Source organism: Trachurus japonicus, chromosome 15 (genome assembly GCF_045865225.1).
Source record: "Trachurus japonicus isolate A0001 chromosome 15, Traja_1.0".
NCBI classification, from domain to species: Eukaryota; Metazoa; Chordata; class Actinopteri; order Carangiformes; family Carangidae; genus Trachurus; species Trachurus japonicus.
In genome coordinates, this window is record NC_140921.1 from 23,796,100 (window position 1) to 23,808,518 (window position 12,419).

The 12,419-nt window shown below is 43.0% G+C and overlaps 1 protein-coding gene across 1 annotated transcript in view; it reads right to left on the reverse strand.

Moving 5' to 3' along the window:
* Positions 1-1,094: 1,094 nt before the first annotated feature.
* Positions 1,095-12,419, reverse strand: part of ptk7b (protein tyrosine kinase 7b) — an 80,099-nt gene continuing 68,774 nt past the window's right edge. The window contains exons 8-21 of the mRNA XM_085800641.1: positions 11,638-11,904; positions 10,851-10,987; positions 10,611-10,746; positions 9,881-10,000; positions 8,716-8,865; positions 8,219-8,366; positions 7,003-7,130; positions 5,971-6,171; positions 4,873-5,034; positions 4,506-4,738; positions 4,321-4,401; positions 3,538-3,689; positions 3,221-3,399; positions 1,095-2,989 (exon numbers count right to left, since the gene is read on the reverse strand). Coding sequence (XP_085656767.1) covers positions 2,829-2,989; positions 3,221-3,399; positions 3,538-3,689; positions 4,321-4,401; positions 4,506-4,738; positions 4,873-5,034; positions 5,971-6,171; positions 7,003-7,130; positions 8,219-8,366; positions 8,716-8,865; positions 9,881-10,000; positions 10,611-10,746; positions 10,851-10,987; positions 11,638-11,904 — 2,255 coding nt within the window. The 3' untranslated portion in view covers positions 1,095-2,828. The remainder of the gene's footprint in view (positions 2,990-3,220; positions 3,400-3,537; positions 3,690-4,320; positions 4,402-4,505; positions 4,739-4,872; positions 5,035-5,970; positions 6,172-7,002; positions 7,131-8,218; positions 8,367-8,715; positions 8,866-9,880; positions 10,001-10,610; positions 10,747-10,850; positions 10,988-11,637; positions 11,905-12,419) is intronic.

Below are 12,419 nucleotides of genomic sequence, written 5' to 3' on the forward strand. Positions count from 1 at the left end.
TTCTTTATAACTAATCTCAAGTTTTTCACAAAAGTAGGTACATGACAACACACAAGTATACATATTTTGTCATATGTCATGCATATAACATGTTTCTCTGTTGCTCTGAGCGCACTAAAAGCTGCAGCACAACACAGGCCACATTACAGAGGAAACTCTCATCAATACATGGAGGAGGGGACCTGTGATGCCTCAGAACCAACAATGACCATCTTCAGTGGCCTGTGGATGCTAGATAAAAGCTGACATTTTTAAATAATGACACAGGTTTCAGATGAAAGGAGGACACCGTCACTGACAAAAGGCAGCATGGATTCATGATGGAAGTTTCTTTTGCAGCTATAAAAGGCTATGTTATCCTATTAAACTCTAAACATAATTATGTGAGGAAAAAAATTGGCAAGGTCTTGGGGTCAGTTTTGAAAAGACCTACAGAAGAAAGACCCCGCCCTCTAGTGGTCAATCTGAGAACTCTTTGAATTTACCAGCAGATAAGGAGAGCAATGGCTGTGGGTGCTTTTTTTTTATTTTTTTTTTTACAAATAACAGCCCATTAACTATAATAGTCTTTATTACTTGTGACCGCATTCAAAGACAGGTTCTAAGATTTATTGTGTACTCACACTCACTGTTGTTTACACACATTATGAAAAACTTCCTGCAGAGGTGGGTGAACATTTTGTCACCTTTATGTTCTTCACTGACCACAGTATTGCGGGATAATGCAGAAGCTGTGATGGTTTACAAGTAGCAACATCTACAAAAGAAATGAAGACAAGCTTTTCATTGCATTCTAGTTCTGAATACACAACAGGAGTGCCATGTGCTCCAGTCCCAACAGCTCATTTAGAGTTTGCTTGTGTACATTAACAAGGTATTGTTTTTAAAATGGATCCCTCTTTGCAGCTTTGTTACCACACAAAGTTGGGCTAAAACAAACTGGTTCAGTATAGGTTATTGTAAAGCTTTAATTATTTGGAAATTGTTTCACAGCAAACATAAAAACCTAAAAAAAAAAAAAAAAACTGGCAACATTTACAGATTTGTTCTTGGAGCTGTGTTGCCAATTGCAGTAGAAATGACAGCACAATGGGTAAAAACACTGTGAACCTTTATTGACAGCAGCATGTATACTTTTGTATATATCTGTGATTACTGTGAACATTTGCTGAAGCAGATTAAAAAAAGAGGTCTAGGTGTGAGTGCCTAGCATTCATAAAAACAAAATATTACACTAAAAATAACATATAAAAACAAGTTCATAAACAAAGGCCATTGCATTTGATTAGATAATGTAAAAAAGAGGGAAACAGTTAAGATAATCCTTCATTTACCAGGCACTTAAATGAGTACTGGTGACCAGCAGTCACTCTTTTTGACCTCCTTTGTACTTTGTGTTAGCATCTCAGCTGTTACCAGACTGAACGCACACCGAGATGGACCATGAGAATGAATACATAGCATCAGAGAAGTACCTTCCTATTATAAACAAACAGTTAAAAAAAAAAGACAGGACCTTCATCATAAATAAACAGGCGCCTGCATGTCCTTCTACGCAACATGATAGAGATAAAGAGGGATATTCTTTTAAGTGAAGTTAGTGCATGGCTTCTACATTATGTACACATTGCCTGTTGTGATGGTCCACTTTGCAGCATTGCACAAAACAACTGGACCAGAGGGAAATTGTGATTGGACCTCTGAAGAAAATACGTTGCAGATAAAACACAGTGATAGGCTGCATCCCTGCAACAGAGACACCAAGATGATAGTAACATGGTACAATGGGTATTCTTACCCAAAGGTAGTGACCAATAAGCACCTTAAAGTTAATACAGGTACAGAACACACTCATAAAAAAAAACGTAAAAGCCCACACTAGCACAATCTCATCCATTCAATATATTCCTTGGCTATGAACTTGATCTTTTTTTGTTGTTGTTGTTGGTGTTCCTGAAGTGTCCATAACATGGATGACTTTTTCCACAAGTTTCCTCACAACAATTAACCTTCATACAAACCCAGTTCCTCTTCCAATCTGAATGTACACTGTAGCATGGGAGCAGTTCAGTGGTGCGTGCACACACACTCACACACACATTGAAGGATGAAGGATTGAATAGCTGGGTGTCTCCTCCGGGGGTTTGGGTGGTGGACTCAGGATGCAGCTGACTGGGTTTTAAGTTCAAGCAGACCAGCTGAAACCATCTCACTCAACACACTCCGAGTGGAATATGATAACATATTTAAGAAGCACCGACTGTGCTCCACTGTAAAGTCACATTATATCCACTTTCCCTTCAAGATTTTTTTTTCCAATTAATGAGAAAACACTGAGGACTTGTCAGAGCGTTGAATCAAAATTTAAAGGGGTTTTCTTAAAGTTCCATCCAATCATTTTCTTTTGATCAGAGCCAGTACATTTGGAGTTGGAGGTTTTGGTGAGTGTGTGAGGGGAAGAGGCACTGAGGTCGTGAGGCTCCATGAAACAGTGTCTCTGGGACAGAGCGGCTGCAGACAGGCAGGCAGGGTCTCAGTGGAACCACAGGCAGGGACAGGAGGGGTGGGTCATCCATGCTGTGGTTAAGGCAAACGTAAACTCCTGGCACTGCTCACGAGAAGCCATTCACACACGCGCGAGTGCGTTTCCACTGATATAGCAAAGAAGTCTTATCCACACACCCACGTTTTGAAATGCATATAAAAAAAGTGTTTTCTCCTCAACTTTCTTCCCTGAAATGTGTGAGACTAGCATCCAGCATTCCTGTCTTTCTTTTGGGGAAAAGACGTTGGTAAAAAATTCCCCGTCATGTGCGTTCATGGCCGCCTCAGACTTTGCTGTCGGAGGGCAGCTCTCCCAGGGCGTGGACGATATCTGTGAAGGAGGGGCGCTCCTTGAGACTTAGCGCCCAGCAGCGCACCATCAGCTTGTAGATTTTGGAGGGACATCCATCTGGAATGGGAAGTTTCAGCTTCCCTGCCTGCAGACCTACAGGAGGGGAGAATATGCACCCAGATTGAGGTTAAACCACATTTAGAAACAAGGACACATACCGTAGATGTTTGTCTCCCAGAAAATACCCCCATGTCTATTTTACAGTTACCCAACAAGTCAAACTATTGATGTTTAATCATCAATAACCACGCGGTTTCTGAGGAAAAAGATTTTTGAGGAACCAGGACCTGGACTAAAAATAAGCTGGGACAGCATCATACTGACCTTCCAGCACTTCGTCATCACTGAGTTTGAGATGTGGCATTTCCCCATGACTGAACACTTCCCACATCAGCACTCCAAAGGCCCACACATCCGACTTGGTGGAGAAGTCGTCCTCAAACACAGACTCTGCTGGGAGCCAGCGCAGCGGGATCCATGCCTGTCTGTAGTGGTAGTACTCGCTACGCACAAGCACACAGGAGAGAAGACAGGGAGCTTGTTAGGCAGATGAAAAGCACTGAGCTATCCCAGAATGTATTCATTGATTTTTTGTAACTGATGTTTTTCCAGTGTGTGATTATCATCATTTTCTGACAGACCTGTTGTAGACGTCCTTGCTGAGGCTGAGCGCTGACACTTTGACGCGCCTCTGACTATTGATCAGACAGTTTCGAGCAGCTAGGTCTTTGTGAACAAAACGATGATTGGACAGATGCTCCATCCCATGAGCCACCTGGGCACAGATGGAAACCTAAAGGAGAAACAGAAAAACAAAGAACAAAGGAACTGTTACGGTATGTGACTTTACACACTTCATAATATGTTCAAAATGGCAACAGACATTTGATGTCTTAGTTGGAATAAAAAAAAAATCCTCTCTGGTTACTTGGCAACCTTACAATGACAGTAAAACACAAGTCTTAACTGCACTAAAACCACTACTTCTCCTTTTTCTTTCAACAAAGATGATGTAATGTCTTAGTAACGCAGCAATTTTACTACATTTTTTACAAACATTGTTTTTTATTGCTTGTATTTATTATTCAGTGTTCTTTACACTTTTTAAAAATGTTTGCTGCTGTGGCAATGCGGAAAACGTCCCCATCGTGGGACTAATAAAGGAATATCTTATCCTAGTTTATTTAGTTAGTGATCTTCTAAAGTGCTGCTGGATGGATTCATTGTTGAATCAACAATGCCCTTCCCATCTTTATGCTACAGTGGGCATGGACTGGGATTTCCACACCTTGTAGAAAATTATGTTTTTACGCTTCAACTTTCATTACATTTATATGCATACATCTATATGTTGTATCTTTGCATGGCAGGTGGTGAGCAGGACACTGTGAACTGTTAACCACGGGGCAACATTCAACACTTACTTTGGTCTTGGTGCTGATAGGCTGAGATTTGACCTTGTCATCTTTGCTTTTGGAAATTCTCAGGAACTGCTTTAGGTCTCCCTGATATGATCAAAGAAAAACAAGAGAACATTATTATTAGGCAAAAAAAACAACATATATGCAGGCATTGTAATACGTGTGTAATTTAGCTTGAGTGTAATTACCAGGTCATAGTACTCTAAGATGGTGTAGTGGGGTTCTGCCTCCTTGCAGAGGCCCAGCAGGCGGACGACGTTGGGGTGGCTGAGCTTGGCGAACATTTCGGCTTCGCGGCGGAAGTCGAGCTGAAGCTGTTCATCTCTGGTCTGGAGGCTCTTCACCAGCACCACCGTCTCCTCCTCGCTCTCCTCGATCCCCTTCGCTTTGGATAGCAAAACCTCACCAAACTCCCCTTTACCTGAGGAAACATTCAGCCGCAAAGCAAAGGTCAGGGCAGATGCTCATGGTAAATAACCTGAAATCATTAGAATGATGCTCAGGTTTATTTTTGGTTAATATAAGCAAGACAGAATAGTTTGAGCCAGTCTATACCTAAAGTAGTGATGGTTTGTAGGTTTGCTCGGGGAAAGTGCAGTTTATCGTTGTTGATGTGACTGTGGCGTTTCTCAGTTGTTGCGATGGTCCCCATGTTGGTGAGAGCAACCTCCTCCTGGATCTCAGTGGTGGTGTGGCCGTTCTGCTGGACAGCCCCTCCTGATCAACACAACACACACACACACGGAGTTAGAGGTCAACATTGCAAATCTCAATGACACAACTTCAAAATTACACTGAGTAATAAAGAACGTTGAATGCAGATATCTCACTACTGCTCTCTGCCAAGGTGTTTGTCTTTCCACTGATTTTCATTTGTGTTTTTTGCTTGTTGGTCAGAAAGACTATGCAAAAAGTCCTTTGAACAAATTTGGTGGAGGGGTGGGCCATGGAGGAACCTAGATTTTGGGTGCTATTCCATATTTCTTGAGAGAGAGAGCATTTTTCAACATTTTTGTCAATTTTTCCAGAATATGATGTTTGAATCTTGATGTAAGAAAATCAGATATATTTATGGTTTAGAGATCTATGAGGTTGTACAATCGGATCCCCACAATAATCCAGACTTGGCTTGGTGGAGGAGTGTGCTCTGCTGAATGCCGTGCTAATGCTTCTTTAAAATATATGGCTTTGGCAGTTAGAAGTTACACTGTCAAAGTAAATCAAACTTTGGAACCTCATTACCAGTTAATCTTCATAAAGACAAACCACATGTTTTTTCCAAAATTAAAAGTTGAAAAATGACTTTGTCGTACTCTTAGGATATCCAAGAACTGTCTCACCTTCATCCACAAATACTTTAATGCTCCAAATCCACATGCAGCTTCTACATAATGCACTCAAAACTCTCAAGAATCCTGTTGTGTAAGTCTACTTTAAATCTTTGGGATGAATTTATGCTAACAGTATCAAGTGTGGAGGAGACAGAGCTAATGTCTCATGAAATGCAACACCTAGGATGAACACTAGATGGCAGCAAATATCTGAAACCTTTCAACAACACCATGAAGCTGAGAGAATACTTCACCTTCTGGCTGATTTTGTAACCGTCTACCTTAACATTCATTGAGTTTCTTCTCCATCTGAAAATCCTACCGTTGAGACACTCCATCTCTGGCTCCTCTCCGTCCTGGCCTTTCTGCAGTCTTTTGGCATTGCGTCTCTTCTTGCAGTAGAACATGAGACCGAGCACCACAATGATGTAAGCCACAGCGGCTCCCACTGACAGGCCGATGGTTTGGATCATCTTGTAAGGAGCCCTGTCCTCATCTTCGTCCATGGAATGTACTGGTTTGTCTGTTAGACACAGGCAGAAGTTATGTTTCACTAACATGCTCTGAAGAGGCACCTTTAACACACCGCAGTGTTTAATCAACACCACACATTCTCTTTCATCTTTCAACATGCATTGTGTTCTATCTCGCAGAGTGAGTATTTAAGCTTTTTTTTTTTTTCCCCAAGGACAAGCTTTTGAAAACAAGAGCAGTGCCAATGCAAAGGTGGATGGAAGTGATTTTGCATAGTTAGTTTGAATAGACATGGTTTACATAGCCACCACGAGTAATGATTTGACAAGATTAATAACCTTGTCATATCCTTTTAATCTCAGCCCTATAAAAAGGAAATGACAAGGTCTTATCGTTTAAAATGCATTTTTCCAGAGCTGCCTTGTTTGCACAGAGCTGTTCTGTCACGCTGACCCTGACGAGCGTCGACAAACAACTAAATTCAATTGTCTCCTTCTTTGAACTAATCTGGAATCCTGTCCTGCTACTTTGGGAGAAAATTTGTTGATATGGGACACCAGCGCAAGTGTGTGACTGCAATTTTCAGCTTCAGTCAGCACATAAGGAGCCACAGAGTATGAACCATTATTAGATCAAACGTCTGCCCAATCCCATCACCTCAGTGACAGCTGTGGCGTCAGAGATGCGGCCTGGGTTATTAGCCTGTCGAGATGGATGACAAGCGGCGGGTGAAGGTTTAATTAATACCTTCATCCTGCACTTGTGATCGTGGCTTATTCCTCTGCTTGTGTGCACCTTTGTTCCTGATAAAGGCAGCCTGTGTAAATATGTTTGTGTGTACCGTTATGTGTGCGTGGGTGTACGTGTGTAATAAACTCACCCACTACATACAACTGAGCCACACGGTCTTTGATGCTGCAGCTGTTTCCGGCCACGCAGGTATATCTGCCCGTGTCGTCCGTGGTGACATCTGAAATCACCAAGGAGCCGTTGGGCATCTTCTGGAACCTGGAGGAGAGAGGTCAGTACAGATGAAGGTGGAGGTCTGAATGTCCACGACTCACAGCCAACCAGAGGGGAAAGAGTGTAAGGAGGCCAGAAATATTTTCAAAGTCACATCTTTAGCTGCACAAACTTCCCATACATCGCTTGGTTCAGCCTGATGAATGCCAGCTACTCATAAGCAGCTGGATGTTTGTGAGATTTGACAATTTGCATAATCAACAACCCTAAAACTGTAATATAAGGCTGCATGTTGCACTATGTTTACAGGAAGGTTTCACTCACACAAATGTAAGGGTAAAGAGAGAAACAAATTCAGCTGCACCAGTAGTGACATTAATAGACTCTTAACAGATTGAAGAATATAGTAAATACAGCTGTAAACAGAGCAGCACTGCACTGTGGCAGAAATAAAAAGGGACAAGAAGTTTGATAGTAAAGTAAATTTAGAGAGGAGGCGGTTGGATATGTGCCAGTCTCAGAGATGGACCATATTATTACACTGGTAATATGGCTGATGTCACCCTGTCAGATGGTATAATGGTGGATGTTCACTCAGACAGAAACCAGACTGAAGACACAGAGGCAGCAGCTGGAGTGAGAGCACTTATCTGACAGCTGAAATGTACAGGCTGCTATGACAACATATCTCAAAACATACAAAAAAAGAACTATGAATGCATTAAAATGCCAAGCTACAATATTCATATGGTAATCTAAATATAATTAATGGGTTTTGGAAACACATTAAAACTCGACTATATTTCACACTCTGGCATTAAAACTATACAGACAAACTTGTAAATATGTGTATTCATCTCCATGTGGAGGGACACGGATCTCTGTTTGTGACTTGTTTAACAGGTCTGGACTTATTATGTTCACACTTGACAGGTTCTCTTAAATCCCTATTATTTGCCACTTAAGAGTAAATCCGTTTGAACGAGACGTTGTTGCATAAAGCCCATTGTGCCCTGGTGTGTAACACTATATTAGTACAGTACAAGATAAATCTACAATGAATGCACAGCATTGTAACTGCAGCTGTAATCCTTTTACATGATGGCAGAGCTGCACACAAGTGTCTTACTTACCGCTTGTTCTTGCTGATGTCCAGTGTCTTGTCTTTAACCATCCAGTGGATGTGAGGCTCGGGGTCTCCGGTGGCCTGACAGTGCAGGATGGCTTGGTGACCCTGGTACACGGTTGTGTTCTCTGGCTCCAGCTTGAAGCGGATGTATACTATTTGTGCACAAGAATAAACATATGGACACACAAACAAGCTCATTAATACAACACAACAAGGCTATAACATCTCCTTTACAGTCTGTGGCGACTGTGGTTAACATCCTCTGTTACACTCTATAGCCCAGAAGCAATTCATTACTGGGCTATAAACGACCACCAGGCTCACAATAAATGCTGCTGCATTTGCCACTTGATGATCATGATCTATGACCGTCTCCTCATAAAAAACCACCCACAGATGTACCGAGACCACAAGCGCTTCTGATGTGGCACCGATGATGACTAATGCGGTGGCGCGACCCTTTCTTTCAAAAGGTCCCCGTTTCCGGGACGAGCTCCTTACCGGCCACAGTCAGGGTCACCAGGGCTCTGATCTCCCCCTGGAGGCTGTTGGAAGCGATGCAGGTGTAGTTGCCGGCGTCGCTCCGTGTGACTTTGGTGAAGTGCAGCTGGCCGTTCTTCTGCTCCACGTGAGGCGGCAGCTCTCCTCCGTCTGCAGGGGGAGACAGAGAGAGACAGAGAGAGACACGGGGTCAGCGGGGACATGATGTCAGACACTGCATGTTCAAGTCCAGTGGTTAAATCAGCTGTATCATGGCTAACTCAGATGGAGGGAGAAATGATCCATAATGATGAATGTTCCTCACATCCTGCACAGTTAAAGGGATAGTTCACCCAAAATTGAAATTTCACTCATTATCTACTCACCCTCATGTGGACTAAGGGCTGGGAGAAGTTTCAGAGTCCTCCGTGGCTTCTCTGAGTTACAGGGGGTCTAGGCGTAGCAGTGCATGTCCATATAACGGTTGCAAATGGATACCAACTGTCTTCGTAACAAAAAGACACACCTAAAACATCCAAATACCTCCATGCTGCTCGTATGTAATGTACGTCTTGTATTGAAGCCCCGAAATGTGAAATTGTCCTGAAAAAATGAAATAAGTCTATATTTCAAGCTTGTTTGTAGCGGAAGCTCCTCTTCCCGGTTCGTCAAATTTGACGAACCGGGAAGAGTTCGTCCAAATTTGACGGAAGAGAGCTTCCGCTACAAACAAGCTTGAAATATAGACTTATTTAATTTTTTTCGAGACAATTTCGCATTTCGGGGCTTCAATACAAGACGGACATTACATACGAGCAGCATGGAGGTATTTGGATGTTTTTTGGTGTGTCTTTTTGTTACGAAGACAGTTGGTATCCATTTGCAACCGTTATATGGACATGCAGTGCTACGCCGAGACCCCCTGTAACTCAGAGAAGCCACGGAGGACTCTGAAACTTCTCCCAGCCCTTAGTCCACATGAGGGTGAGTAGATAATGAGTGAAATTTCAATTTTGGGTGAACTATCCCTTTAAGATATTGTACAGGTCTCTACATATTCCTGTGGAAGCAGCATTAATCATAAGGGAATTAAGGACAATGCTGCTTTTTGGATGAGATAATTCCTTGAGAAGAGGTCGATCCTTATCTCAGTTAAAATGGTGTGCGATGTCAACGATGTGCTCACCTGCTTTGGTCCAGCGGATGGTGGGCATCTCTCGGCCTTTAGCGGAGCACTGGATGGTGATCTCATTATCCAGCTCCAGGCACTGAGACGGCTGGGGGGTCGGGGTGAACTTAAGCTTCTCTGTAACACAAGTCAAAACAACACAGACGTATTACATAGGTGGTAAATACAAAAGGAGTTAGGGTGGGGGGGGGGGGGTGCATGTAAAAGCCTCTTTTGTGCAACTCACACTGCAGATAAAATGACACTAAGCTGATGCAAATCGTGTTCAGACACATTCAGGGAGATGTGGCTACAGGCGCACAGATCTGATGAGTAGAACTAGTGAGGTCTATCTGAGGCTGAGATCATATAAACAGGGATTGGCCAGACAAAACACTGACATGCCAGGCCATCTATCACAGCAACTGTAGCAGCAGATAGGAATTTATCATGGAGGTTATGTGTTAAAATGGAGGCTAGAATAAAGCTGCTGCGTATGAGTCATATATTACACCTCTGTGGGTGTCCTGCAGGACGCCCGGAGACACACTCTTCCTATTTTAGGAAACACACACACAGCCACAGGCATGACCACATTTGTTTTAGATTTTCTCTCGGCGCTGTGTGTTACTCACTACATCCTGAATAAGATTTCTCTCATTGCTCGTTTCCATTCAGCCAGTCTGGGGAATAACTTGAAATGTATAATCTACTGTAGATATTGATCAACCGATTTCCCACAGCTTACCGAGCACAAGAACTCTTGCGTGTCCGGATAGTCGGCCGGCGACTGTCTTGGTTTCGCAGCCGTACATCTGACCGTCGTAAACCTCCACATTATTGATCCTGAGGGTGCCGTTAGGGAACAACTTAAAGCGAGAGTCCTGTGTGGGAAAGAAAAGAAAAAAGTCTCACAAAATAAAGCTGTGAAATGAATGTTCATGAAAAAAGAGACACCAGCTGTGTGTGTGTGTGTGTGCTAACTTACCTCAGGTGTGACCATGAGGTTGTTGCGGAGCCATGTGACCTCAGGTTGAGGGTTGGCCTGAGCGTGACAGTGAAGGTAACCTGGTTTACCTTCCTCCAAGTAGCTGTCCATAGGCCTGGTCACCCAGACAGGGGCAGCTGGAACACACACACACACACACACACACACACACACACACACACACACACACACACACACACACACACACAATACATTATACCAGTAATAGCATTTTACATGAACACATTTAGTATCAACACAGCTGTTCTTCAGCTGTGAGGCACACCCTTGAAGGGAAATACAAAGTGTTAATGAGTTTGGCCGACCGGACAAAGACACCATAAATAAACCCTGTGTAGTGTGTATGTGATAGATATTCCCAGTGGTCCTACTATGATCCTAACAAATCAACAAGACTTACTGTTTTATTAAGGAGTGACTCAGTGGCTTATACAGTAGACTAGCCCAACTTCTGCTACTAATGTAGTTTATTAAAAAACAGTCTGATTTCTACTTTTTCTGACACTAAACAACAACATTTTACTATCTAATGCTATGTTCCTGTATTGTGTTAATAAAATAATTGATAAGTGATCATATTCCCTACAAGCATAGGACATTTAACACATTTCAATTCTATTTTGATGGGAACATTTAACCATCAGCTTTTTAAAAAATAATTGAATTTGACAATTACAGAGCAGTTTTCACAGCAGTTACCCTGTAAACCGGCCCTGATGTGTAAAATTAGTGGGGGGTCCCTTTAAATGGACTGTGTATAACTCACTGGCTACGGTGAAGGTGACCTCCTGTGTCTTGCGACCGGCCTTGTTCTGGGCCACGCAGGTGTACGTGCCAGAATCACTCCCCTCTGTGGGACTGAAGACCAGGTCCAGACCGTCCTGGAACACTCGGCCCTCGGTGGCGACCCGCTGACCTTCCCTCTCCCACCAAACCTCGGGCTCGGGTCGACCACGTGGGGGGCGGCAGGGAACTCTCTGCAGGGTGTCGGCCGTGAAAACCTTTGACATCTTGGACACCATTTCATCTATCTCTGTAATGGAGGGCACACACAGGAAGAGGATTTTCAGTGTGAAGCAACAATTTGAACGGCAAAATTGATTTTCACGTGTGTAAGACCTCAGATAATTATCAAGCTGTCTTCAAAGCCAGAGAGGCATTACTGATTTTGAATTTCACGAGCGGCCCTGAGCACTCCTAATTCCAACTCACAGTTCTGTTAACAGATTTCCTGTCTTGTTAGGAAAAGACTTCTGAATCGTAGCACAGAGCACGGCAATTAGAGAACAAAGCGCACAGAAGGCAAACTCAGTATATAGGTTGTTCTTCCTACAGGAATTAAGTCAGGCCTGTGTGAGGCAGGTCATATCAAAACTGGCAGCCCCTCTACAGAAAGTGGAATGTGATCTGTGGTCCAAAGACCTCCCACTACTGTGTGGTTTAATACTGTGTGTGTGTCCCGAATGGAAGTCATTAATACTTTATTGGCCAACACTGCCCTGAAAGCTGGTGAGCAGTTACAACCTTCTACCAGTCTAAGATCTAAAT